Consider the following 24,075-nt stretch of genomic DNA (forward strand, 5'->3'; position numbering starts at 1 on the left):
TAAATTTTTGGCTTTTGAAAAACCTTGTGGAGGCGGGTTCAGTTGCAGGATTATAAGTGGGTGGCGGGTGGCGGGGTGGGTTGGTGCCGAAACGCCCACAGCTCATGGCAGCGTTGTTAGCGCAGCGCACGGGCCGAAGGGCATATCAAAAAAAGAAGAGACGACAAAAAAGGTGACGCGCTTAAGCAGCCACCTCCTCCCTCTCGCGCGAAGGGCTCGACTGGCGACCGTGCGCCTCGTCGTGGTGCTTCTTGAGCAGCCTATCGAGGGCCTCCTTTTGTCCAACGGCAAGCTCTCCAGACTGGATGCCGGAGTGGTACACGCGCAGGAGGGAGTCGACGTCGTCCATGGATTGCGTGCGCACGTCGGCGAGCTCCTTGATCTTGGACGTCGCGTCCTTGATCTCTGCGTCGGTGAGCTGCAGGCCGAGCTGCTCGACACGCGACTTGACGGCGTTCCAGCCTGTCAGGCGGTGTCTGTGGTAGGGGTAATGAGAAGGGGGTATTTAATTGGGGAATTATGAGAGTGAGACGTACCCGATGGAGACGTAGCGCGTCAGACCGAAATCTTCAGGCTTGAGGATCTCGTATGTGCTGGGGTTGTTGAGGATGGCTTTGGCGTGGATACCAGCCTTGTGCGTGAAGGCGCAGTAACCACTGAACGACAAAAAAAATTTCAAACAAAGGGTCAGCGATCGAGTATACAATGCAGCCTTGAGACAAGGCGGGAAGGGGGCGCGTGACGTACGTGATGGGGTTCATGAAGGGGATGTTGACCTCGACGGCCTCAGCGACCAAGTTCTCAATCTCGCGGAGCATGGGGAGGTTGTACTTGGACTTGACGTATTCGGGGTTGGCGGCGTAGAGGCAGGCGATGAGGCCTCCAAGAGGGGTGATACCGACACGCTCGCCAATACCGAGGACAGCTACATTCTCAAGTTAGTAAAACGACGATACATTTTTATGTTTATAGACCCACAGGTATCGATGTGGGTGGCACCAGCCTCGAGCGCGGTGTAAGCATTGGCAATGGCTGGAAAAAAAAAGAGAAAAGAACAAATTTAGAACATGGATATTTTGATAAGATAAATTTTTCAAAAATAGCTTACCCATGCCGGTATCGTTGTGGAGATGGATCTCAATGTCGCAGCCGACGACTCCGCGGAGAGTTCTGACGAGCTCGTAGACCTGTCTGGGGTTGGCGCAGCCAACGGTATCAGCGATACCGACGCGGTTTACACCGATCTTGTCAACGGTCTGGTAGATGGAGAGCAAATCGACGAGGTCGGAGCGGAAAGAGTCCTCTGAAGAGAAGCGGACTTCGATGCCCTTGGACTTGACGTACTCGATGACCTCGATAGCGGTCTTGGTGATGTAGGCCATGTCCTTTCCATGCGAGAACTCGCGGAGGAAGGAGGAGGTTCCGATGACGACATCGACACCGTCGACACCTGGAAAAAAATTGATTGATTAAGTACGATGATGAAGAAGGGAAGCGAGTAAAAAAGGGGCGGGATTGGCGACAAATAACAATGGAGAAAAATGAGAAAAATGAAAGGGTTGCGTACCTGTCTCTACGGCAATGCGGGCGTCGTCCATGTGGCAACGAATGTGGGTGAGGATCTTGGACTTCAAGCCGAGCTTGCAGATGGCCTCGCAGTCCGCGCGGGACTGTTCTGAGGCAGCAGGCGATGTGAGCTCAATGTACTCGACACCGAAGGCATCGAGGGCCTTCGCAATAGCGATCTTGGTCTTGGTATCAAAGAAAGCATTGGCAAACTGCTCTCCCTCTGCGCATCCCATCGAAATTGCAGCACGTTAATTATGGGTGATTATCTTGGAGATATCAACATGTGTACAGACCTCGCAGCGTGCTCTCGATGATATTGAAATTGGAGATGTTTGAGAGGAAGTCGGATGCGCGAGGGGCATATGGGTTAGTGGGCTTTGGCCTGCTATTTGATGGATTGTGGGAGGTACCCCGCTTTCCATTGGCGTTGAGCCCGTTGGGCTTTGCGGCGCCGTTGACGAGAGGGACTTCGACCATATCGGCCTTTGCTACAGGAGCAGCTGGGTCGGCGTTGTGGGTGGGACACATGGTTGTAGAGAAAAAGGGGGCGCAGACGATGAGGAGAAAGACAAAGAAGATTCAAGAAAAAAGTTGATCAGTGTAAGGCTTTTAAAAAAAGATGAGGATGGATGCACGGGTTCTGAGTCATTACCAGCCAAGTCCCCTGACCTCTATTCTCGGCTACAATATCGGCCGAATTCAACCGTCCAATGGCATCTTGCAGCTTCAATAATCTTTCCGATTCTTGTTATTTAATTAACACATGAATCTCTGCTACTTGACTACTAGTACTACAATACCATACGCTGTCTAGGGGACCCTTGCCCACCTTGCAACCAGGGCGCCTGCAAAGCCACACCAAGAGGCGCGTCATTTCTGCAAAGTGTTGTATCTGCCGTAAGTCCAGACACGAGCTGCCCCACTTAGTCTTTCAGGTTAAGCTTGACAGGGGATATGATCGATTCATAGATAACAAATGGTGGAGAAAAGAGACATCTGACCTACACGGGCCAGACCATCGTCCGATAAAAGCTGTTCGTGCAGAAAACGCCAGTCACACAACGCGCCGCTCGCAGCGAGTCTCGGCATGAACGCCTTCACAGTTGAGATCACAGTATGGCATAGCGCAGCGTCGACATTTGTATGAGCCCCAGTAGCCACAGACAGAGCAGATCATTCGTGGCGGGTACACAGAGGGAGGTGCGCTTGCGGTGAGATATGTAGGCACAGTAGAGGGCAGCGAGGCAATACCCTAAGTCGGGCTCGCGTTCAGAACAAAAATAGCGTGGAAGCACGGAGGGTCGGTACTTACAGATTCCTCGATGAGAGTCGCGAGATTTTTGCGGTATAGCAGTGCGGTCCGAACATTCATCGTAGACTTTTTCTTCTTCGTCGCAGGAGAAGTGCCCAGGATATTGAGGTTCCGTTTGTCAGAGATGATTTGGCGTCCGCGGCCCTTGTGGTATTTGTTGCCGCCTTCTTCGTCGTCGTCTACACCCGCCAGAAGAGTAGGTTCTGCATAGTTGGATCTCTGTATCCGCCCTCGTGTTCAGGGTCCGTCAGTAGCCCAGAACTGAAGGTCCTACCTCAAGTTCGTCGAGGTGGCGTTTAGTCCGCTTTTGAATGACTTCGGGGGCCAACGTCTGCACGATTGCAACATTTTGACGGGGCACTGGTTGAAAACATAAGATGGTGTTTCATGAGATTGAGAGACTTACACTGATCCCTTGCTTTCTTTGGCGGCATTGGTGGTGGTTCGAGGTAAAGGGACAGGGTTCGGCCGAATATGGAGATGGACATAAATGAGTTATCACGCAATCCGCGTCTGTATCGCCGTGGTCACTCTCACCCGGGCACAACATTATACAAATCTCTACTTCCAGCGAATACATAACTCTCCCTCTTTTTTCTTCCTTCCAGACCCAGAACTCGGCAATTCTTTCTCTTAGGATCTATGGCGCCCTCAATTGACCCCCGCGCCCCTGGAAAGTTCCCGCTCCACAATCTTCCTACCCCAGAACCAGAGTCCCCGCTCAGACCTCGCAAGCCTTACCGTTTTTCGACACTATGTGCGACCGTGGAGAACCCGGATATGAAGGACCAGTATGGCAGTAGCTCAGTCCCCATCTACCAAACCGCAACTTTCAAAGGTGTTGGCGAAAAGTATGACTACTCGAGAAGTGGAAACCCCACCAGAAGCCATCTCGGTACGCACAGTTTTTTCGCAAGTTCTGGTCAGAAAATCTTATACACACCAATAATGTAGAGCACCATATTGCCAAGATTTCGTCTGCAGCGCATGCCTTCACAGTGTCTTCGGGAATGGCTGCTCTGGATGTCATTTTGCGCATCCTCAAGCCAGGAGACGAAATCATCGCCGGAGATGACTTATACGGCGGTACAAATCGTCTGTTGACCTACATCCGTACCCACGTCGGTGTCACCATTCACCATGTCGATACTACCAACCCCGAGACTTTGCACCCCTACATCAACTCCACCAAGACAGCTATGGTTTTGTTGGAGTCACCGACAAACCCCCTCCTTAAAATTGTCGATTTGGCCAGAATTAGCAGAGACGTCAAGGAGCGCGCCCCGAACGCGATCATAGTCGTGGATAACACCATGATGAGCCCATACCTCCAACGACCCTTGGAGCACGGTGCCGACATCGTGTACGACAGCGCGACGAAATACCTCAGCGGGCACCACGACCTCATGGCAGGTGTCGTTACCTGCAACCGGGAAGACATTGCGCAGAAGCTCGCATTCACCATCAACTCCGTCGGCAATGCACTGACACCCATCGACTCGTTCCTCCTCCTCCGTGGCATCAAGACCCTTGCACTCCGCATGGACCGTCAACAGGCTACAACACAAATGGTCGCTGAATATCTCTACACCCTGGGCTTCCAGGTACATTACCCCGGGCTACCTGATCACCCTGGGCAAGAGGTCCACGCCAGGATCGCAGACGGGAATGGCGCTGTGTTGAGTTTCGAGACCGGGAACAAGGAGCTAAGCGAGAAAATTGTCGCGGGCACGAGGTTATGGGGGATCAGTGTCAGTTTCGGCTGCGTAAACAGTCTGATCAGTATGCCCTGCGTGATGTCGTAAGTATTTTTGTTTTTCGTTTCTTTTTGGTTGTCAAAGTTCGGGTTAAAGTGCTCCTGCTAACTATTGGCACACATCAGTCATGCATCCATCGACCCGGCTACCCGCGCTGCTCGTGGACTACCAGAGGACCTCATTCGTCTATGTGTTGGCATCGAGGACCCTCATGACCTTCTTGACGACCTGGAACACGCTCTCGTCGACGCCGGTGCCATCGTTTTGGACGTCGCGCAGAACAAATACGTCAGAGTGCCAGATCATGCTGCACTAGCTCTGGCGGCTAACAAACTTCGCCTCGAGGCTGCTGAACAGAAGCAGGAGTGGTTCATCAGTGCCCCCGGCAAAATCATCTTATTCGGAGAGCACGCTGTGGTGCATGGTGTCGTAAGTCCTCTTTCTCCACTCAGGGACAGGTACGAACGGGTGTGCGGTAATGAACGCCCCCGGGATCGACTGCACCGGCGTTCATCTTGTTCTGATATCTTGTTCGTTGCTGCGACGAACATGGTCGAATGAAATAAACCTTATGCTGATGTGTCTGTGCCTTTTTCTCTCTCTTCCGTAGACTGCAATCGCCGCATCCGTGGACCTCCGGTGCTATGGTTTGGCAACCCCAAGAAAAGATGGAAAGCTCTCGATTCGTCTCTTGGACATTGGCAACTTCACCCATGAATGGGATGTCCAGTCATTACCTTGGGACGCTGTAACACCCATCGCACCCGGTGATGAACATCCGGAGGAGCTTGATTACAGACTCGTCGTCGCTTTGAATGAGAAGGCCTTGCATTTCATAGGCGACGAAAACAAGGCGGCCCACGGGGCCTGTCTGGCGTTCCTGTATCTGTACATGATCTTGAACAGAAATGAAGAATAGTGAGTCATTAACACTACCAACCCCCAATCTGTACCCCGCGGACGAAACTCCCTTTCTCGTCATACTACCTTGTGTCTAACTCCCCACTGACCACTCTTTACGCGCTTTCTCTCTTTTTTTACCAGCCCTGCCTTCGATTTCGCTGCGCGATCAACACTCCCGGTTGGCGCTGGTTTAGGGTCTTCAGCATCCTACTCCGTTTGTGCTGCCACCGCGTCATTGCTCGTCCACCGTCGGATAACCCTCCCGCGACCGCTCCCACCTTCATCAACGGAGCACATCCACGTCTCGCACCAGGGCCGGCGCGCCATCGCCCCACAGACAGCAGAAGAAGTGAACAAATGGGCGTTTGTAGCGGAAAAGATCCTCCACGGGAATCCCAGCGGTGTCGACAACAGCGTTGCAGTGTTTGGCGGCGCTCTTGCCTACACCCGTCCTGGATTCGGCAGGAAAGGTGGAATGGAAGGAATTCAGGGGTGAGTCCACTTTCTCTCTGTCTGCCTCTCATCCGGTTACCCAGAGTTGGGGCATCATTACGCTTTGGATCTGACCTATTATCTCAATCTGTTCACGCCCCTAGATTCAAGCACTTCAACTTCTTGTTGACTAACTCCAAGGTGCCTCGAGATACGAAGAAACTGGTGGCTGGTGTGGGTGCTAAAAAGGCAAAGGTATGTGCCCCTTTGCGCGATACGAACACATCATATGAACTGATCCATTTGTCCTTTGCTCGTACCAGGAACCCGAGCTGGTGAATAGCATTATGGAAGCCATTCAGACTATCAGCGATGAGGCGAGGAGGGCGCTGGCGGATCCGGAGCTGCCTCGTGAATCACTGCTGGACGCTATATCTGTGCGTATTATGAATTTCTGTTGATAACTTGTCAACTATCACGAAACTTATGACTCTATCTATCTGATCAGGCTCTTATGAATGAAAACCACCAGCACCTGGTGACGTTGGGCGTCTCCCATCCTGCCCTGGAAAGCATCAGACGCACGACCCAGGCGCACAAGTTGTCGACCAAGCTCACTGGCGCCGGAGGTGGAGGCTGCGCTGTTACGCTTATTCCAGATGGTAAGCATATCTACTCTAGTCGTGGGCTACACTGGGACCATGAGGCTGACGCGGAACATTATCGAATACTCAGAATTCGAGGACAGTAAGCAGCGGGATCTGATCAACGCTCTGATCCGCGAGGGCTTCCAACCCTATCTCACATCTGTGGGTGGAAGTGGCCTTGGAATCTTGTCGCCATACCCTGAGCATCGTGCGCTTGGATCTCGCTCTCGCCGGCCCACGACAGACAGTCTGGGACAGGTGACTCCTCCGGAGACCCCGACACCCTCACTGTTGTCGTCGAACGAGATCGTGGACGGGTCTGCCAACTCCACCGATCTGTACCCACCATTACATGACACATTCGTATCGAGCAGTGTGGCGGAGCTGCCGGTGTGGGCTGGCGACCTGGGACGTTGGTTATACGTCTGAAAAGAGACGACGAATGTCCCTTTCTTTGCTTCGTCGTTGTTGTATGTCATCTGCTGCTTTCTTTCTCGCTCGTCATCTGTTGCGCGGATACTCCTCGCGGTGCAAATACTTCCGGCTGTTCGAGATCTTATCTAATAGATGCGTTGAGGCATCCCACTCACCCACTCACCCCCCACACGTTGTTGCGGAATAATATAAAAAGAGTACTGTTACCTGTATATGTATTTAGAACTGCTATCATAGATTATTTTGTGAATTCTTTTTTGACCGTCAGGACCTGAACCTTTCTATGAATCTGACGAGAGATGAGCTTCATATTAAATGCATCGTGCGGATGTCTCTATTCGTTATGTATTCGTGCTGCTAATACATACGCAGGTGCCCCAATTTCATGTCTTCCTGTCGTTACAACTCTTTGTTTGACTACGATACTATAATACGCCTGTATTTGATGGTATATATTCTCTCCATTGTAGATGTACTCTGTAAGTACTAGTCTTCGCCACCCTGTCAAAAGCCCAACGCTCAATGGCAGTAAGTGTCAGAGTTCTTTTAAAGGACTGGTAGCCAGAGTCCAGTTCTTCCATTTAGAGCTCCTGCCGCCACAAATAGCGGGCAGAGAAGCAGTGGTAAATCATGCTGTGCACACAGTTCCAGCTATGTGGTCCTTCCTCATTTGAGGCGCTCTACCAGCCATTTGCCTGCCAAGATGCACGTTTAAATGTAGCCGCCCAAGTCTATCGTGACAGCTCCCGATCCATGATCGATCGCATGCCATTTTTGGTAAGGATCTACACCCGAATCTTCCTTTCAGGTTCTATATTGCTAAGTCGTCTTCCCTTGGTTTCTGAAAAAAAAAAATTGGGGTCTATAGTGCTTTTCAAATGTTTTTTCCAACAGATTTTTTGGCTTTTTTGGAGCGCAAATAATATATATAGGTTAGATTATACAAAGCTACAGTAATACAGTGGTGTTAAAGCAGTAATAAATAATGAATAGAATGTTCTGTGCTAATGTATACAGAAGGATAAAGTTCAGTGTTGGTTTGGCCTAGTTTGTGCAAGAGATAAATATTGATAATACAGGAACTTCACTCATCGTCGGACTCAATGCAGTCCTCGGACGAAAGACCTTCTGGGACCTCTTTTGGCCTGAGATGAACCACTCTGGTCTCTTTGATCTCAAGATGCCTTGATCCAAAATATCTGGGAGTCTCGAAGCACCATCTAAAATAGAAAGGATGTCAAAGAGCTGCCGAGTGGGTATTGAAGACGATAGAGACGTACTCAATGTTACCAATCATCCAATAGCCAACAAAGTCGATGAACTGCAAGGCCTCTGGACCCAGAGACGGTGAAATCTGGCTTTTTGCAGAAATGTAGTCAGAGACAAATTCGCCGCAGCGCTCGCCAATGTAATCCGCGGTCTCTTGCAGGTTCGTTCCGTTTTCGTTCATCAATATGCTGACGATGTTATTGCCGGCTAGGCCTTTGGATTGCTCCATATCGTAGGAGTAGATATCCTGAATTTGGGAGAAACGTTAAGTAATATTCCAAAGCACAGGAACCGAGCGTTATGACGTACATTGGCCCAGCAGACTTGATCACAGGCGGCCCAGTATGCCTTCATGAACATCTCGTCTTCGTAGACCTCATCGGCCAAGTCGATGCCCAGGATATATTCCACAAGAGCGAAGCAGAGGAGAACGGCGCTGTTTTGTCGACGAAGGGGGATGTATGAAGCAAGGTCTAGGAGCTCAGAACGTTCTCGAAGCTCGGCCTCCTCTCCCACACAGGCCGTGTATGACTCGCAAAGATCAATAAAGCGTTTTGTGTTTCTGGGACCGGCTAGGCGGGTGAAGCGAGCCATGAATCTAAAAGAAATAGGTTTGTTAGAGCTTGCCTGGAGCCCTCGATCTTATGGCCAACTTACTCTTTCGTGACCTTAGCAAGGATAGAGCCGTCGTCCCAGTCAGGATATTTCATGGCTTTGAAAAACACTTGTCCGGTTTCCCGGGCACCCTTTCCATTTTGCTCGTCGCTAACTTCATCTACCACAAACAACAGGTTGACCTGGATAAAAATAAGTACACTCTATATTTAATCCATCACTTAAATCACTCACGAAGTCGCAGGTCGTTCGCAATTGCTCGCGTCCAGCGTACCAGTAGACGTGTGAGCAAAGCAGTTCATTTTGACCTTGAATAAACTCGGCTCGCTTTCTATCTGTGAAGATGTCGTAGCCGTTGATCCAGGCCCTTGACTCTGCCGCCGCCTCTTTGTAGTAAGGGTTTGTTGCGTCCTTCAAAGGGCACGACTCGAGGAGATCAGGGAGGACGAATTGTTCAGTAGACATTGTAAATTGCTGGGAAGTTAAGGGCGAAGATGAGAGGTGATATGTAGTTATCTGTGTAACTGAGTGTGGGGATGATGGTCGAGTCGCTCTGGTCTTTATACAAAATCAAGGGGGCGCACACTGAGACTGTACTCCCCCATGACTATCTTCAGCGAAGCTCATTTTCTCGGGACGATCGTGGCCGTACCCGATCTCATCTGAAGGGACACAATTACGAAAATTCATGCAATCTGAAGATTTATTGTTAGAATTCGGTGAAGCATTTCTTAATATGGCTCATTTCCGCAAGAGCAGCACTTCATGTTAGGAACCTGCCACCGATCTTGTCGACGTGCAGCGGTGTATGGAGGGGTATCTTAATTGGTAAATGGGGAAACTAACGCGTAAGATATAGCTGTGTCCTGCGAGAGTGCAAAAATACATCAAAGCCGTTGCAGTCCAGGCATGCCATCACCTTACCTTCCTATTTAGAGCATCTAGTTTCCTTAATAGTCTGCTGGAACTCATTTCCCAGACAAAAAATTGGAGATAGATTCTTTGATCAATACATATTTGTTTTCGCAGTTTGAAGAAAGATATGCACCTTCGCATCATCAGCGGGATAACTATCAAGTATTACAATGAACAGGCATATTCCGAGCCTTTCGGCGGCAGTTGATCTTGCATCATAGATAGCTATACATCAAAATATTTTCTTCAATGAATAGGTAGACATTATACTTCTATAATTACTCCTAGTCACCTTCAAATACATACCCGTTCGAACATGTTACAATCATTAATCCGGTGGTTGTAGCTTGTGGCTTCAGTGGCGGTCTGCAGCGTCCTTCACCGTAGCGTGCCGCGCCGTCGAGTCAACGGTATGGCGCTGTTCCACGCCCTTCGGACCATCCTTTGTTTATTATTTTGCGAGCGGCTCGGGCAATTTTATTACCACTGTTTTCTCCCCATAGCAGTCCACAGTGGTGCCACAGTCCTGCACAAGCTTTGCGTCATTACCTTCTAAATGGATATGATAGTGTTACCGTCATCGAGCGTTCAAATTTCCCCTTTATGCACACGAGCACCGGAGCATCTCGTCCGCGGTTTTCACAAAAAGCTTTACCTTTCGCAGAGTCGAGAATAAAACGGCATGGCCTTGCGACCTGACTGTCCAGACTGGAATGTGCCTTTCTCATCAAGCACTTAAGGTTAAGTCTATGCCTATCGATATTCAAATCCACGTGGGCAGCCGTGTTATGTTTGGAAGTTTTCAGAGAATTATCTCAATGCGATTATGGGCCTAATTTTAGATCTACGCGTTGTCAGCAATTCCCAGTAAGTAGGCCTGATGAGATCCTTGATAATTATTGATAGCATTGAGCTGACAACAAACGAGTGACTAACCGTAGCCAATGAATTTCCTTGCCCATATTTGAAGTATGTGAAGTTTCAGTTTATTCGTGTCTCTATGTTTCAACGCGACAAGATCTTTCAGACTTACGGTTGCGGTCCTGCGGACTCTACTGTGAGTCATTCCGCTATGAGGACGGCCAACAGGATTGTTTGCACGGTCCGAAATATGTGAAGACCATGCATCGGTGCAAATTAAGCAGCGATACGCTAGTACAAATACTATCAAGCCAAACATTACATTTTTGAACATTCAGTTGGTACCGTTGTGCATTTCATGTTCCGCTGTGACAAGTGTAGTTTCATGTAGAGAATGTTACTCTTGGGGCGCAACGGGCGTCTATAACGAACTTCCGCTTCATAGAAGACGACGAACTGCAATGACCTCCGACTTGCCCACATACCGGCCAACAACGTCTGATAATGAGAACAAAAAACTTTTATATTATGGGAGACATGTATGATTTACCATGTTCTCATATTTGCAAACTCAGGGAGAGCGAGTCCGTCGCAGTTAGGAAACCCGCATCGTCGTGTGGGCACTGGCGATGTTGAGCCCAATATGTTCTATTTTTAGCGCCCGACCGACCTCCATGACTCATGTCAGTGCCGGAGTAAATCCCAGCAAAGACTCGACGTAGGTAGGGTCAGACAACAGTTAAGGCCTCAGCGCACGTTACTCATTGGGCACGTCGGGAGAGATCGGTTGGGAGTCGGATTTGGTAGGTAGCTTACAAGTCATTCCGCCCCCGGTGTAGCTCCTTCGTGGTGACTGGAGAGCGCCTAAAATGCGATGAGACCCGGGCAGCAAAGGAGACAATCACCAAGAGGTACTCATAATTGAATGCGTGTGGGACAACTATTAAGAAAATGTAACTACACTTCTTAGCGTAGCATAATCTTCTCGTATTTTGTGGTGACACCGACAGGCAAGAAAACCTCAGTCGGTAAGCGACGGCATGCAATAATCTTTCCGCGGCGAGAGCGGATATACATGGTACTCGCCTCCGACCGACATGCAAGAGAGTGAGCTCCACGACGTCGAGAGTCGTAAACGATTATTCTGTGAGATATCGAGGCCGCCGATTTGTTTCAGCTCGATTCTGACTCGAAGGAAAGGGCTAGAAAGCGCTATCTTCGGGAGACGCATCTGGCCTTGAATTGAAAAAGTTTAACAAAATGAAACAAGAGAAAGCTTACTCTACGAGTGAGTGGTATAGCCTCTGTGCAGATACACTTGAAAGAAACGATGATCTAATACATACGGACAATCAATTTCTAGAGTATACTCTAAATGAGCGTATGGTTCGGCAAATGAGACAGGAGTGTAACCATGCTTCAAATGCAGCCCCCGCGGGCCGCCTCGAGATTGAAAAGGGCCAGAGGCACCCAACCCCACGATGGGCTTCGTATAGACAGATAAGAGAGGATGTTACGTATGGATCGTAACGATCTCTGGATATATACGTGATAGTTTGTCGATAAGTCGACCGGGATGGTGTCACCCGAGGAACTCATGGCTAGATTTCTTGTTAGAAAAGGTACGCTAAGAAGTTGTAAGGCGTGTAAACTTGGAATAACGAAAATGTTAAGCTTCAGTCGCCCGTCAGTTCTAATTCTATGCCACAGTTCGCCTTTAAATTGACAAAGGCCATTTATAACTTGCAATGTTTTCGTCATAAGTGGGCAATTCAGACAGAAGCATGGCAAGGATTGGAGTTTCATTCGACAATTCCAGCTAAAGCGAGGTCAATGTGAGAACGAAACAGAAGATCGGTCTGGAGATTGGCAAAAATCATAATGCTGGCGGCGGTTGATAGGCAAAGAAAGATTCTTATTGAGTTTCTTGATAACTGGACAAATGATCTGTGTAAAAAGTTCCTTTGTTGACGACATCGTTAAACTTGAAGCTAGAGCGAGACGTACTAAGCCTCTGCTCGTCTTTAGCAGATCCAAGAGGTAGCTATGCGATTTATCCATCGTGTATTCTCCTATTCCCTTCATAACCATAAGAAACTTCACGGTAGCCGAATGACCGATTAAAGAGATTCAAGTTGGATTGGGGATAGTGATGGGTCCAGAATCATACAGATGAATTGGTCGACAATTGTGATCACCTGTCCAACAAAGGTATAACAGTTAGAGTGTAGACAAGCCCAAAAGGCCTGGAAGAGAATAAAAGGGCCAAAAATCAAGATGGTAAAGATCCACGGAAACCTCGGCAGGTCCAAGGAAGAAAAGTAAAGTAAGCCTCTGAACCTAAACCATGACTGAATGCCGAGGAATATTGTGCGTAAAGGGCGTACAGATCAACGGTGAATACAATTGGCAATGGCGTGGACAATGCGGGATGATATGCAAGTATGGAACGACAACAGGAGTGGGAAAAATGATTAGATATAACAACATTAAGAAAAAACATGGGCAACCCAAGGAAGCATTGTGTTCAGCAGAACTCCGCCTGGGAGGCTAGAAGCAAATGCGGTAGCTTGCGTATCGTCCACTGGTTTCGCTAGGCCGTGTAATTTTGACTACCTGCCCTCGACGGAGTCCATAGTATCGAGCAACGGGATCCGCTAGTTGAATGCGGGGTAGTTGAGTCTCTTTGAGACGGCTGTGTAACGATGATGTATAAGCGTATATCTGAAAGTAAGGTTGCAACTACGCACTATTTTTCCAGTAGCAATTTCTTATCTTCCGGGCTCAAAACTTCGTGACGGGGTACTAGGGTATGATGCACGATGTTAACCAGCAAGTCGGCCTCGGAGAATTCCTCTAATCGATAGTCGTTGGACATAGCGACAATAACCTGAGGACAATGTGAGAAGTTGGGGACAATGCGAAGGTACGGATGTTCAAGATACTTTGCGAGCAGACGGGGTCATATTGCCTGGAAAGACAATGATACCGCGTTGTATTGACTTCTCCTCCAGGATACCAAGAAGCCTAACGAACAATCTGAGAAAGAAATAGACTATATACAAAAGTCGATACACACTTTCTCATTGTCTTTACACCAACGCTTCGCTCTTCCGAAAAGAAAACAAAAATTTGATCAGTCGGATTCGTGTTAGACGTCGTGTAGAAGTTCAACTGGTTCCGACTGGGTGGCCTGCTCAGTTTGATACACTAAAACGGTAAGAAGAACAACTTACTCAACTACACCGCTGTTATTTGCGTACAATTGGCGAAACCGGTTGAGATCCATGTAAAGTTCGTCATCGGAAACTTGAAAACCCTAGGTGAAGGAATGATGAGATTTGTGCTCGAAAATATTGCTGTAGCGCAGCTGACTCTATCTTTGACTAGCTCGTGGATTGTTCGATTGACTTTCCATAGTTTTGCGGTTTCGTCGACTTCGGTCATGAGGAAGGAAGGACAAGAATGACTTTAACAAGTGACCAGGTGCCAATGGCAAGAATTGAAAAGATTTTGCAACTCCGATCACCTGCTTTCATCTTGGTCCTTTCAGTTCATAATGCCCCCCCACCCAAGTTCGAGCAGTGCGAGCCACCCTCCGGTCACACTCACTCTTCACAATGGGCTTATGGTATGCGCTTTTCATCTTCTTTTTGCACCCTTTGACGCGTTATTGTGTCTAGGCGAAGCTCAAACCGTCCAAAATTTTCAAAACGGCAGTCGAACCAGCCCCCAAACCACCATCACCAGTAGGTCCCGGTCAACATCAAAAAGCAGCCCCACCTGCACGAAGCGTAACAGGGATATGCTTCGACGACAGAGGCGATCAACTAATTACAGCTGGTGAAGATGAAACCTTCAAGCTGTACAGTTGTAAGTCGGGCAAGTAAGTTGTGCCCTCGTTGTTCGTGTTGTTGTACGGTTCTTGATCGCCCTCAATAGACTCACAAAAACGTTCTATTCGAAGAAATATGGCGTCGATCTGCCACGTTTCACCCACAAAAACACTGCCATTCTTCATGCATCAACGAAAGAAGATGATACGATTCGCTACCATTCTCTCCACGACAATAAATACCTTCAATATTTTCGTGGTCACAAAGCCAGGGTTGTCTCCCTTGAAGTTTCACCGATAGATGATGGGTTCATGTCAGGGTCCATGGACAACACTGTCCGTCTCTGGGACCTCCGAACCCCCAACTGTCGAGGTCTATTGACCCTTCCTAACAATTCCGTTGTGGCATACGATTCTTCTGGAATGGTTTTTGCTGTCGCCGTGAATGAATATTCTCGAATACTTCTATATGACACGGCAAACTACGACAAGGCCCCTTTTATCACTATCCTTCTTGAAGATCCTGCTTTGGCTCTCAAAAGTTACCCTCCCCGTCCGATCTGTATGACATCTCTGTCATTTTCGACGAATGGAAAATATCTCCTTGTTGGGTGCTCAAGCGATACGCATTACATACTAGACGCGTTTGACGGGTTTCTGATTGCAAAGCTGGAGGGACATATAGGTTTAGAACGAACAAGGATTAATGCGCAGTTGGACATCAAACCGTCCAAAGGTATCAGCGGGGAAGAAGTCAGTTGGACCCCGGATAGCAAGTATGTTATTGGCGGGAGTCTCGATGGAAGAATCTTCATATGGGATATCACAAATTTGCCTCCCCGCCCCGACCCCGAACCCACTATACCATCTCGACCTGATACCATTTTGTCGTCTCGAGCAGAAGCCGAGCGCAAAAAATTTCCTGTGCGGTTGAATCCCATTGTTGCCTTGGATGCTCATCCGGGACCATCACGGTGCGTCAAGTTCAACCCACGGCTTGCAATGATGGCTAGTGCGGGAACAGAATTGGTTCGTAATGATTTACGTCTTCCTCTGAATTACGGGCTGAAGAATTTTACAGGCCTTCTGGCTTCCTGATACTTCCGGGGATGCAGAAGAGGCTGCAAAGGATCTGCTCAAGAAAAGAACTGCTTGAAGCGCGTGTCTTGCAAACTTCTCTTGTTTCATACTTGTCCCAACAATCACGACCGCCGGCTATGATCTTTTGCAAATCTGGCATTTTTTAACGATGTGTATCAGGATGATTGTTTTTTTCTTCATTGCTTGGACTTGATCGCTTTCAGTATATTATTGTATTAGTATTGCTACGGAGGACGGCCATAGCCGCCGAACTTATTGCAATGAACATGTGTATTAACAGTGAAACTAGGCTGTTAAGAATCCATTACATTACAAGTTCAAGATATGTATTATTTGCGGATCCTTTCAATGAAGGAGGTGAGATTTTCCTGAGGATCCTGGAACTGGGATGATCTGCATGGGTACCTGAACGTTATCAGATAAGATAATTATTTGGTCACATGATGCAACACCCGTTTCTCTTGCGGACGTGGCAAGGAGAAACAACGAAACGAAATTTCGCAAGGTTCTCTTCACTTCTATATCCCATTTTCAACTTTTTTTCTGGTATTTTGTCTCCATCTCCCTCGGCTTCCTGAATATGCGTTTTGGGTCTCTTTTCGGTGCCGCTTTATCTCTGGTGGCTTTCGCGACTGCAGTCGTATCGTGTACGCGTCTCTACTTCGTCATCTCCGATCCACATACACCCGACTTACATGGACGTCTTTTCTGTTTGGTATAGCTGAAGAGGAGAACGGACCGGAGCTCGTGGCTACTGCTGCTTTCCCAGAAACGAATGCATTCAACCGTACGCCATCAACAGAACACTTTTGCCTTTAATATCCTGACTTGTCGGCTCCCTCAATCCAGATGTTGTTAACGGCGAGAAGAACCTTTTGACGATTACGGTTGAAAACAAGTCGAAGAACAACGTAACGCTGTTGAACATTGGTGGCGCACTGCTTAACCCCGACACCAACGCTGTCCTCAAGAACGTGAGCACCATTATACTGTTTGTCATTTGCACCTCGAGTTGACGCGCGTCTACAGTTGACCACTGTCAAATACACAGTGCCCCTGATTAATGATGTCAAGATCCAAATCCCATTCACTTTCTACAGCCAGTGAGTGCATCACTTCTACCTCATGTTTGCCATCCGCTCATCTCGCAAAAAAGGTTAAAGGTATAACTATGTATAGCAGTATACGGTTGACCCATTATTAACTGTATCTCTCTAATCAGCCAGGCGACCATCGTCTGAACGTATGGATTGAGCACAGCTCAGAAGTACGTACTCACAGCATTTTCAGCTAAAACGACTTATCCAATACTCACTGCGACTTTTCGCGTTTAGGCCGGCAAGTCCAAGACTGAGGCCTTGGACACTATCGTCACCGTCGTGGAACCGGAACTCTCGATCTTTGACCTCAAACTGTACGTGCGATCGGATGATCTTATTCATTTTCTTTTCCCCGTCCATCACCCCACTCACCGATCAAACAGTTTGTCTACATACGCGATCGTCGCAGCTCTTCTCGGAGGATTATTGTACCTTGCGTATACCACCTTCGTTCCTCAGCCCAAGAAGTCCAAGGCCAAGAAGGCTGCCGTGAGCGCTCCAGTCGGCACCGTCACTGCTACCGGAGCTGGAGGATACCAGGAGGAGTGGATCCCTGAGCATCATCTCAGGAAAGGCAAAGGCTCCAAGAAGCAAGGCGCACTCAGCGGCACCAGCGGTGACGAACTCAGCGGCGCAGAGACCAGCGGTACCGAGGGCAAGCGACGAAAGGGAAAGAAGTAAACTTATTAAGTTGCTCTTCACTCCATAGGGTTGCTTTGGGTTGATGATGGATGTGTAACAAAACTTTACGCGTTCCTTTTACCGCGTAATAACTATTTATGCACAGATATTGATACTTAATAATTGGCTACTTTTGTCAAACTCAATCTTGGCTGATTTTATGAAGGTGTATCGCAAATTTAAGTTTGTAGGCGCATGGGGTTTGGACTTTCCTCTTTCTCTAATGACGTTTCATACCAGAGTGATGAGTGCTACATCATTGTACTGGCTGGTTACATTGTGCATCCGCAAGTACAACTCTTGTTGACGGTCTCACGCAGCACAAACCCGATAATCATTATTGTTGGTAGGAACTGAAAATGTAAAGCCAAAAATAAGCGCTCGTTGCCGTAGTGGGCGCCTGACCCTTGTCAATCGTTTCATCTTCTCTGTTTTCCAAAATTGCACCTAGAACATTGAAAAACAAGACGGAAGGAACTACTACTTCCTGTTTCTTGCAGTCAAAATATAATTAACACAAGAAACATTTCCAGCACGACACCGGCGTGTACTCAGTCTCATCATCACCATCACCTACAGACCCAATCCCCGATTTCCCCTCGGCTACTTCGGTGACTACTTTGTCCCCCACAGGCAGTGTATTATCCGCTTTGCGCATGGATGCGAAAGCCGTTCGGCGGTATGTCGTCGCCATCCTTGGTTCTGTTTCAGCATCTTGTGGTACAGGTGGGGTGCCAAAGGATATGTGCGCTAATGATGCCCTTGCGAAAGCTTGAAGGAGTTGAATATTAAGCTCCTCAGGAGCATGTGCAACTTCGTTTAAAGATGCATTGTTGAGGACCTCAGCGATTCTCCGATCCGTGTCTTCTGCCTTTGTCATCGTGGACATGTTTGGGATAGGACAAGTATAGGTCGAAGCTACCACCAAGGCATCTACTGACCGGGCAATATTTGCAATGGCAATTTGTACATCCTGACGACCTGTTCGACATGATTCTACCAAAGCATATAGTGTTTGATCAGGCGCCCCAACATGCATTTTCTCTGGGTATCTAGAATCGTGGATGGAATTTTGCAGCGTCGAACTGACGGAGACGCAAAATTGTCGTAAATGGGATAGATATGCTTGTGTATCGCTGATTGAGGAGATAATTGACCGTGCCGACTGTCCAATGTCTGGATTCGCTGACGAGATGCTGGCGCGAACGAAAGACTGAGTCTCGGGAGATAATCCTGGGGGAACTGTGCCAACAAACAAAATGAAAGAAGTACACAAGCAACAATTGAGTAATTCAGGTGCTGTACATATTTCATGGCCAAAACCGACATACCAAAGGGTTCAGGCGTAGAGCTTGTATCACCGTTTCTCGAGGAGCACGAAGAGACTGGTTGACAATTGACAGCTTCAAATCCCCTTCCTATATCTTCACTTCGCGCAATCGCCATCTCGAAGGAGGACAAAAGTTCCCCAACGTCCTTCAAGATATCCTGTAGAAATTCAACCATGTCCTGTTCCTGAATTGCAAATGCCGTAGTTGGACTCCGAATCCCTGTGTAAGTCACATCGGCTTGCGATTGTACAGCAACGAGCAAGTCTCCCATAACCTTATACATTGCCCGCAGTGTTCCTGCGATATCGTCGCTCCAGAATGTCTTCAAGTTGCCTTGGAGAGCCGCCAGTTGTGCTGGCACATCTTCTGGGAATGCCAGGCCCCGAGTGAATTGCGGCGCAGCTGCGCCAGAGTTGAAGAGGCCTACAGTAAGGTCGTGTGAACACGCCATAGTAAACTCTAAGGAGCTACTGAGGCCTGCCAACACGGCGTTGAGATTCATCCGGTCTGACATATCTTCACGGTGGAGGGTGCACTTTGTATTGAGACATCGAACGCTATCCCACTCTTAAAGCCAGACAGGCATCAGAGAAGAAGTGAAGCCATTGGAACGAGGCAAATCAGACTAGCAATGCTTTGCACTGCATTTAACCATCTGGTCAACTCACCGGCGCTAAATAGTGACTCGGCTGCACAGCTAAACAATCATTCAGTGGTGGACCCACATTTGAAATGGAAATCCAATGCCTACTTCAGTACATTTCAAGGCACAAGTGGGCTTTACCTCTTAGACTTCAGCGCTTTAACTACACAAGTAGTACTCATGAGCAACTTGCGTGAGTCATGCGGTCATGCGAATCTAGAGCATGAGAAAAGACGCCGAAAATACGCTTCTATATGCCTCCTGCTATCGCATCGTACAAAGAAACGGCCTAGACTATATACTGAGGGGTAGGGAAGTTCTCCTTGGCTTTGTAAAGCGAAACTGTTTTCTCTGTGAGCAGACGGCACACAGCAATTCCAAGTATACTACCCTATGCAAGGGGAATGTACTTCGACCAATATTAGAGCAATACCCCCAGGTCTGCCCAGAATCCATGTGGAGAAGAAATTGTAAGTTTGGTTGGCTTCCGGCTGTTACACACCTATCAATCCGAATCTATGACACTCTCGCCGCGGCCCATCCCATGAAAGAGCAAAGGTTAATTCCAGTAGAGACCGTGCTCTGCAAATTATCCAGAGGCTCTGATACACCTGTCCGCAATCCACCTCATGTCTTTGAGAGTCTAAAGTTCAATAAAATCGGAGCCTCGGCAATGTAGTGGTAGTGGTGACGACGGAAGTACATGCCAAAAATGTGCCTAGTTTTCCCTCTCACGCTGGCGTCAGGGTTGCACTAAGAGAAAAAAAAACCTACAGAGTAGCTTGTAAGAGGCATTGATTCGCATTGACGTATGTGAATCTTAGACCACGGTGCAAGCCGACGCGGTATAAAAGCGCTATATGTACGCTTCTATACACATCGTGTCACCGTCTTGTGCTGCGCAACGACACCGACTACAGACCATACAGGGCAGTGTCTCTGGCCATGTAGTTTGCACAAGAAGTTGTAAAAAGCCTATTTTCAAGCTTGAGGTCACATCAGGGGAAGAAGACATCATCTGCAGAACTGCTTCGAGTTCTAACTGACCACTGGGTGTATTGTATACTAGCCGGTGTAGTTTGATGGCTGCCCTGGGGCGCAGCTGAGAATTTGCGCGTGCTTGAAACGCGAGGCGAGAGAGAACGTTCTAGCATGAGAATCACCTTCGCTATGTGTACTACGTGCACAACAGCGTGGGGTCGACGACCTTCGAGGGCGCTTGTGTAGCCACTTTATAAACTCAGCGGCATATACATCCCTGAGTCTTCATTCGATAAGATACAATCGGAGCCTGACAGGAAGAAAAGGTAAAACCATTACCGTTGATAAGATTTGGTCCACTGACATTGTTTATTCTGGCGTCAGCACATATACATGGATCTGCAGCAAAGGCAACAACAACCTGATGATATTTTGACCGAATGGGCTGAAATCGGCAAGAGGCAACCGGGCGATTGTGAGAGCCTTGTCGAGATAGCGTGCAAGAGCATGTCGATCCTAGAACCTTGGACACATGCAACGTAAGATGTCTTGTCCTTATTCTCATTCCAATCAAGTTATCTTATCAAAGTTCCGCGAAGCTCGAAACATCCAGATGTCATGCCCATCATCGAGCGCGTCCAGGCAAATGCGTCCGACTTCATCGCCATCCTCCACACGAGCAAAGACGTCGCAAAGCGAGGGTACAAGCTCAGCCAGGATATGGTGCGGCTGTGCGACCATTTCTTGGACAAGAACGTCCACACGAACGAGTTGGAAGAGTATATTTCGGACATGGTGACTACAGCGACAGAGGCCAACGCTGAGTCGACGCATGTCGTATCTGCGTTCCGCGATGTCCGACAAGGACTGTTCGGTGTGAGTGTCTTCATTAAATGCGATTAAATGACTCCGGGCCGGATTTTGAGCGCATACATTCGCAGATAACGAGCGTGATACCTGCCAAAGTTGCCAAAATAGAAGATGCGCGGCAAGGGGAACTGAAGAAAATGGAGAGAGGTATCAAGAGAGGGGAAAGAGCAAAGATGCTCAAAATCTGCAGTACGACATTAGCTGCTGTTGCGGGAGGAATAGCCCTCATCGCGTGTCCGCCAGCTCTGATCGTATTGCCCATCGCACTGCCGCTAATATCGCTCGTGGCGGAGGCCTTTGAGAACAAGGCTACGCGAAAAATAGCAGGTGAGGTACATTTCTGGTCAGATGTATATATAGTAAAGCAGGTGACAGAGCCACAAAGCTGACCTGTTGAGCATTGTGTGGGGTGGATGAAATAGATAGACAGATGCGCGAACAAAACTGCCGTGACGCCCTGGAGATGATAGAAAAAATCAGCCACGACCTCGCGCGGTTCGGGGAATGTATAGATAGATTCGCAGAATTCTGGGGTCTCATCGAGTTAACGCTCGAAATGATATCAGGACGAGCGCAAGACCTGCGTGGATCTCGCGCCTTGCGATTGCGACTGAAAGGCATCAGGTCAGACTGGGTAGATATCTCCCAGTCATACCAAACTTATACCATCAAGGTGATTTAATTCATGGCTAGACATAGCTGATTGTTGGATGACTCGTGCTGACATTTATGTCATAGATTGAACACCTTTGCAAGTTGATGGCGTCCGAGGGCGTTTTGGGGGTCCAGACCGCCGACGAAAGAAAAGTGAATACCGATAATTCAGGAAAGAGTCCCAAGGTGACAAGGCAAACACTTGGTAGTGATGAAAAGGCTTGATCACTTTTCAGCTTCCAATCATCCCTTGCGACTGAACGAAACGCGGAGCGGGAACAGTCGACAGGGATATATATATCAAGCTGGGACAACGTACAGGGTTAGAAATAGAATGTTTGATATTTATGTGGATGACAATCATATGGAGAGACAGACGACCTTGATGACTGGGTGCTCCTAGTACAACTGTAAAAGTGTCTCGTAAAAATACGCTAGAGGGTTGACCCCAGTTGAGCGACATACCACCGCTGTGTACAGGTTTCCTGGAGGCGTAGTTGAATATTTTATCAACAGCAGAGTACGCCTGTCCTCGACAAGCTACTCCGAGTTTAGTGGTAGAAGGAGTGTATTGGCTACCAACTTGCGATGGACGTTGTATCAGGACGTGTTAGATGGGTGGGAGCACAGCCCCGGCGCGTTTGTTTGTGCATGCTTGGTTTGACATTGTTCCCCTTGCCATTATAGGGCGGACTTGTGGGTGTCCTCATTCCCCCACTGTTCGCCGCGCCAGGCCCTTTTCTTCTTCTCCTGTCACCCGCTTTTCTGCCTTTCCCCCGTCCACCCAGAGTTGATACACAGATATGGCTGCCAGGGTCTGTTGGCCCGTTAATATCCCCCTTTTCCATGCTGATATCATGCTCAGGCTCAGTTCTTGAGGGAGTACAAGCTCGTCGTTGTCGGAGGAGGAGGTGCGTTGCAAGCCATTCTTAGCCACCCATTTTATCTCATAGAGCTCTCTAACAGGTGTCGGCAAATCCGCTTTGACTATTCAGTTCATTCAGAGCCATTTCGTCGACGAGTATGACCCTACCATTGAGGGTAAGCACAACCCGAGCTCCGGTCACTCTCAAATTGTACTCAGCGCCTTTGCAGACTCATACCGCAAGCAGTGTGTTATCGACGAAGAGGTTGCGCTTCTCGACGTTCTCGATACAGCTGGCCAGGAAGAATATGGGTGAGTAATTCTCGCATCAATCCCATCACTTGTCCCATCTGCTTTTGGGCGGACAACGCACGCCATTTCGCGCCTCGAGGCTTCGTCCTCCCGAAATTTTTTTCACGCCTTGTCGCCCGTCTAAAATGTCTTATGGCCATTCTGACCCTGACGTCTTCCCGACAGCGCCATGCGGGAGCAATATATGCGAACAGGAGAGGGGTTCCTTCTCGTGTATTCCATCACCTCGCGCGACTCCTTCGAGGAAATCAGCACCTTCCACCAACAGATCCTGCGTGTAAAGGACCAAGACTCGTTCCCCGTCATCGTTGTTGCCAACAAGTGTGACTTAGAGTATGAGCGACAGGTTGGCATGAATGGTACGTTCCTAAATTCTTCCCTCGTGTCCACCCCAACCCGACCCTTAACAACGCGCCACTTCAGAGGGACGTGACCTTGCAAAACACTTTGGATGCAAGTTTATTGAGACTTCGGCCAAGCAACGGATCAATGTCGATGAGGCTTTCAGTAACCTCGTTCGTGAAATCCGAAAGTACAACAAGGTAAGCGCATGATTTTGTATTGACCGTATGTCATTCGTATCTAAAGCATCCTTTCTTCGTAGGAACAACAAACCGGCCGTCCCGCTATGACTGGAACCAACAGCAATGCCCCCGGCTCGTATGGCACCCAGAACCAGCACGAGGAAACTCCAGGATGCTGCGCAGGATGCGTCGTACTCTAAGCTGTCCTATCCTTTCTATTCTCCTTGCATAGTTCACATTTTTACTTTTTTTTCTCATACTCTCTGACTACCTTCTATCTTTTATTACCCCGCAACCCCTGCACCTAAACCCTTTCCTATGCTCTATCTCCATCACTGCCCCCTCACAACACTCCTCAGCCCCTTCGCCTCCCAGTTTTGCTATAGTTTTCGGAATTCAGCCTTTCCTTTCCTTTCCTTTTCTCTTCCCCATCCATCGGTCGGAATATTTTTTGCATGATTAC

General features: G+C 48.4%; 10 protein-coding genes across 10 annotated transcripts; 5 read left to right on the forward strand and 5 right to left on the reverse strand.

Annotated features, from left to right (window-relative positions):
• Positions 1-181: 181 nt before the first annotated feature.
• On the reverse strand, positions 182-2,097 carry JR316_0006175 (mitochondrial Homoaconitase; the record flags this gene model as incomplete). Its single annotated transcript, XM_047891924.1, has 7 exons — positions 182-476; positions 537-656; positions 748-925; positions 979-1,032; positions 1,109-1,450; positions 1,568-1,789; positions 1,863-2,097. 7 exons carry the CDS (start codon positions 2,095-2,097, stop codon positions 182-184), a joined length of 1,446 nt encoding a protein of 481 aa, XP_047749273.1.
• Positions 2,098-2,623: 526 nt separating this feature from the next.
• On the reverse strand, positions 2,624-3,315 carry JR316_0006176 (Zinc finger HIT domain-containing protein 1-like protein; the record flags this gene model as incomplete). Its single annotated transcript, XM_047891925.1, has 4 exons — positions 2,624-2,821; positions 2,882-3,100; positions 3,156-3,241; positions 3,288-3,315. 4 exons carry the CDS (start codon positions 3,313-3,315, stop codon positions 2,624-2,626), a joined length of 531 nt encoding a protein of 176 aa, XP_047749274.1.
• A 208-nt stretch (positions 3,316-3,523) lies between these two features.
• On the forward strand, positions 3,524-7,049 carry JR316_0006177 (Cystathionine beta-lyase; the record flags this gene model as incomplete). The annotated part of the gene is made up of 9 exons (XM_047891926.1): positions 3,524-3,776; positions 3,836-4,682; positions 4,764-5,067; positions 5,249-5,556; positions 5,683-6,033; positions 6,138-6,228; positions 6,297-6,410; positions 6,482-6,635; positions 6,709-7,049. The coding sequence occupies 9 exons, from the start codon at positions 3,524-3,526 to the stop codon at positions 7,047-7,049; spliced, it is 2,763 nt and encodes a 920-aa protein (XP_047749275.1).
• Positions 7,050-8,139: 1,090 nt separating this feature from the next.
• Positions 8,140-9,404, reverse strand: JR316_0006178 (Bifunctional terpene synthase Agr4; the record flags this gene model as incomplete). The annotated part of the gene is made up of 5 exons (XM_047891927.1): positions 8,140-8,275; positions 8,336-8,571; positions 8,634-8,922; positions 8,982-9,121; positions 9,174-9,404. 5 exons carry the CDS (start codon positions 9,402-9,404, stop codon positions 8,140-8,142), a joined length of 1,032 nt encoding a protein of 343 aa, XP_047749276.1.
• Positions 9,405-13,265: 3,861 nt separating this feature from the next.
• JR316_0006179 (DNA-directed RNA polymerases I, II, and III subunit RPABC1) lies at positions 13,266-14,162 on the reverse strand (the record flags this gene model as incomplete). Its single annotated transcript, XM_047891928.1, has 6 exons — positions 13,266-13,410; positions 13,466-13,605; positions 13,661-13,742; positions 13,795-13,899; positions 13,952-14,034; positions 14,091-14,162. 6 exons carry the CDS (start codon positions 14,160-14,162, stop codon positions 13,266-13,268), a joined length of 627 nt encoding a protein of 208 aa, XP_047749277.1.
• A 112-nt stretch (positions 14,163-14,274) lies between these two features.
• JR316_0006180 (WD repeat-containing protein 82) lies at positions 14,275-15,706 on the forward strand (the record flags this gene model as incomplete). Its single annotated transcript, XM_047891929.1, has 4 exons — positions 14,275-14,346; positions 14,399-14,601; positions 14,658-15,579; positions 15,632-15,706. 4 exons carry the CDS (start codon positions 14,275-14,277, stop codon positions 15,704-15,706), a joined length of 1,272 nt encoding a protein of 423 aa, XP_047749278.1.
• Positions 15,707-16,231: 525 nt separating this feature from the next.
• Positions 16,232-17,432, forward strand: JR316_0006181 (Increased recombination centers protein 22; the record flags this gene model as incomplete). Its single annotated transcript, XM_047891930.1, has 8 exons — positions 16,232-16,298; positions 16,373-16,438; positions 16,501-16,625; positions 16,681-16,754; positions 16,808-16,814; positions 16,874-16,918; positions 16,986-17,065; positions 17,135-17,432. 8 exons carry the CDS (start codon positions 16,232-16,234, stop codon positions 17,430-17,432), a joined length of 762 nt encoding a protein of 253 aa, XP_047749279.1.
• Positions 17,433-17,769: 337 nt separating this feature from the next.
• Positions 17,770-19,277, reverse strand: JR316_0006182 (uncharacterized protein; the record flags this gene model as incomplete). Its single annotated transcript, XM_047891931.1, has 3 exons — positions 17,770-17,919; positions 18,010-18,674; positions 18,764-19,277. The coding sequence occupies 3 exons, from the start codon at positions 19,275-19,277 to the stop codon at positions 17,770-17,772; spliced, it is 1,329 nt and encodes a 442-aa protein (XP_047749280.1).
• Positions 19,278-20,780: 1,503 nt separating this feature from the next.
• JR316_0006183 (uncharacterized protein) lies at positions 20,781-22,136 on the forward strand (the record flags this gene model as incomplete). Its single annotated transcript, XM_047891932.1, has 5 exons — positions 20,781-20,926; positions 20,987-21,263; positions 21,329-21,584; positions 21,680-21,930; positions 21,996-22,136. The coding sequence occupies 5 exons, from the start codon at positions 20,781-20,783 to the stop codon at positions 22,134-22,136; spliced, it is 1,071 nt and encodes a 356-aa protein (XP_047749281.1).
• Positions 22,137-22,714: 578 nt separating this feature from the next.
• JR316_0006184 (24 kDa Ras-like protein) lies at positions 22,715-23,812 on the forward strand (the record flags this gene model as incomplete). The annotated part of the gene is made up of 7 exons (XM_047891933.1): positions 22,715-22,726; positions 22,777-22,822; positions 22,878-22,952; positions 23,007-23,088; positions 23,254-23,447; positions 23,512-23,630; positions 23,693-23,812. The coding sequence occupies 7 exons, from the start codon at positions 22,715-22,717 to the stop codon at positions 23,810-23,812; spliced, it is 648 nt and encodes a 215-aa protein (XP_047749282.1).
• Positions 23,813-24,075: the final 263 nt, after the last annotated feature.

The sequence above is a fragment of the Psilocybe cubensis genome, chromosome 5 (genome assembly GCF_017499595.1).
Source record: "Psilocybe cubensis strain MGC-MH-2018 chromosome 5, whole genome shotgun sequence".
NCBI lineage: Eukaryota > Fungi > Basidiomycota > Agaricomycetes > Agaricales > Agrocybaceae > Psilocybe > Psilocybe cubensis.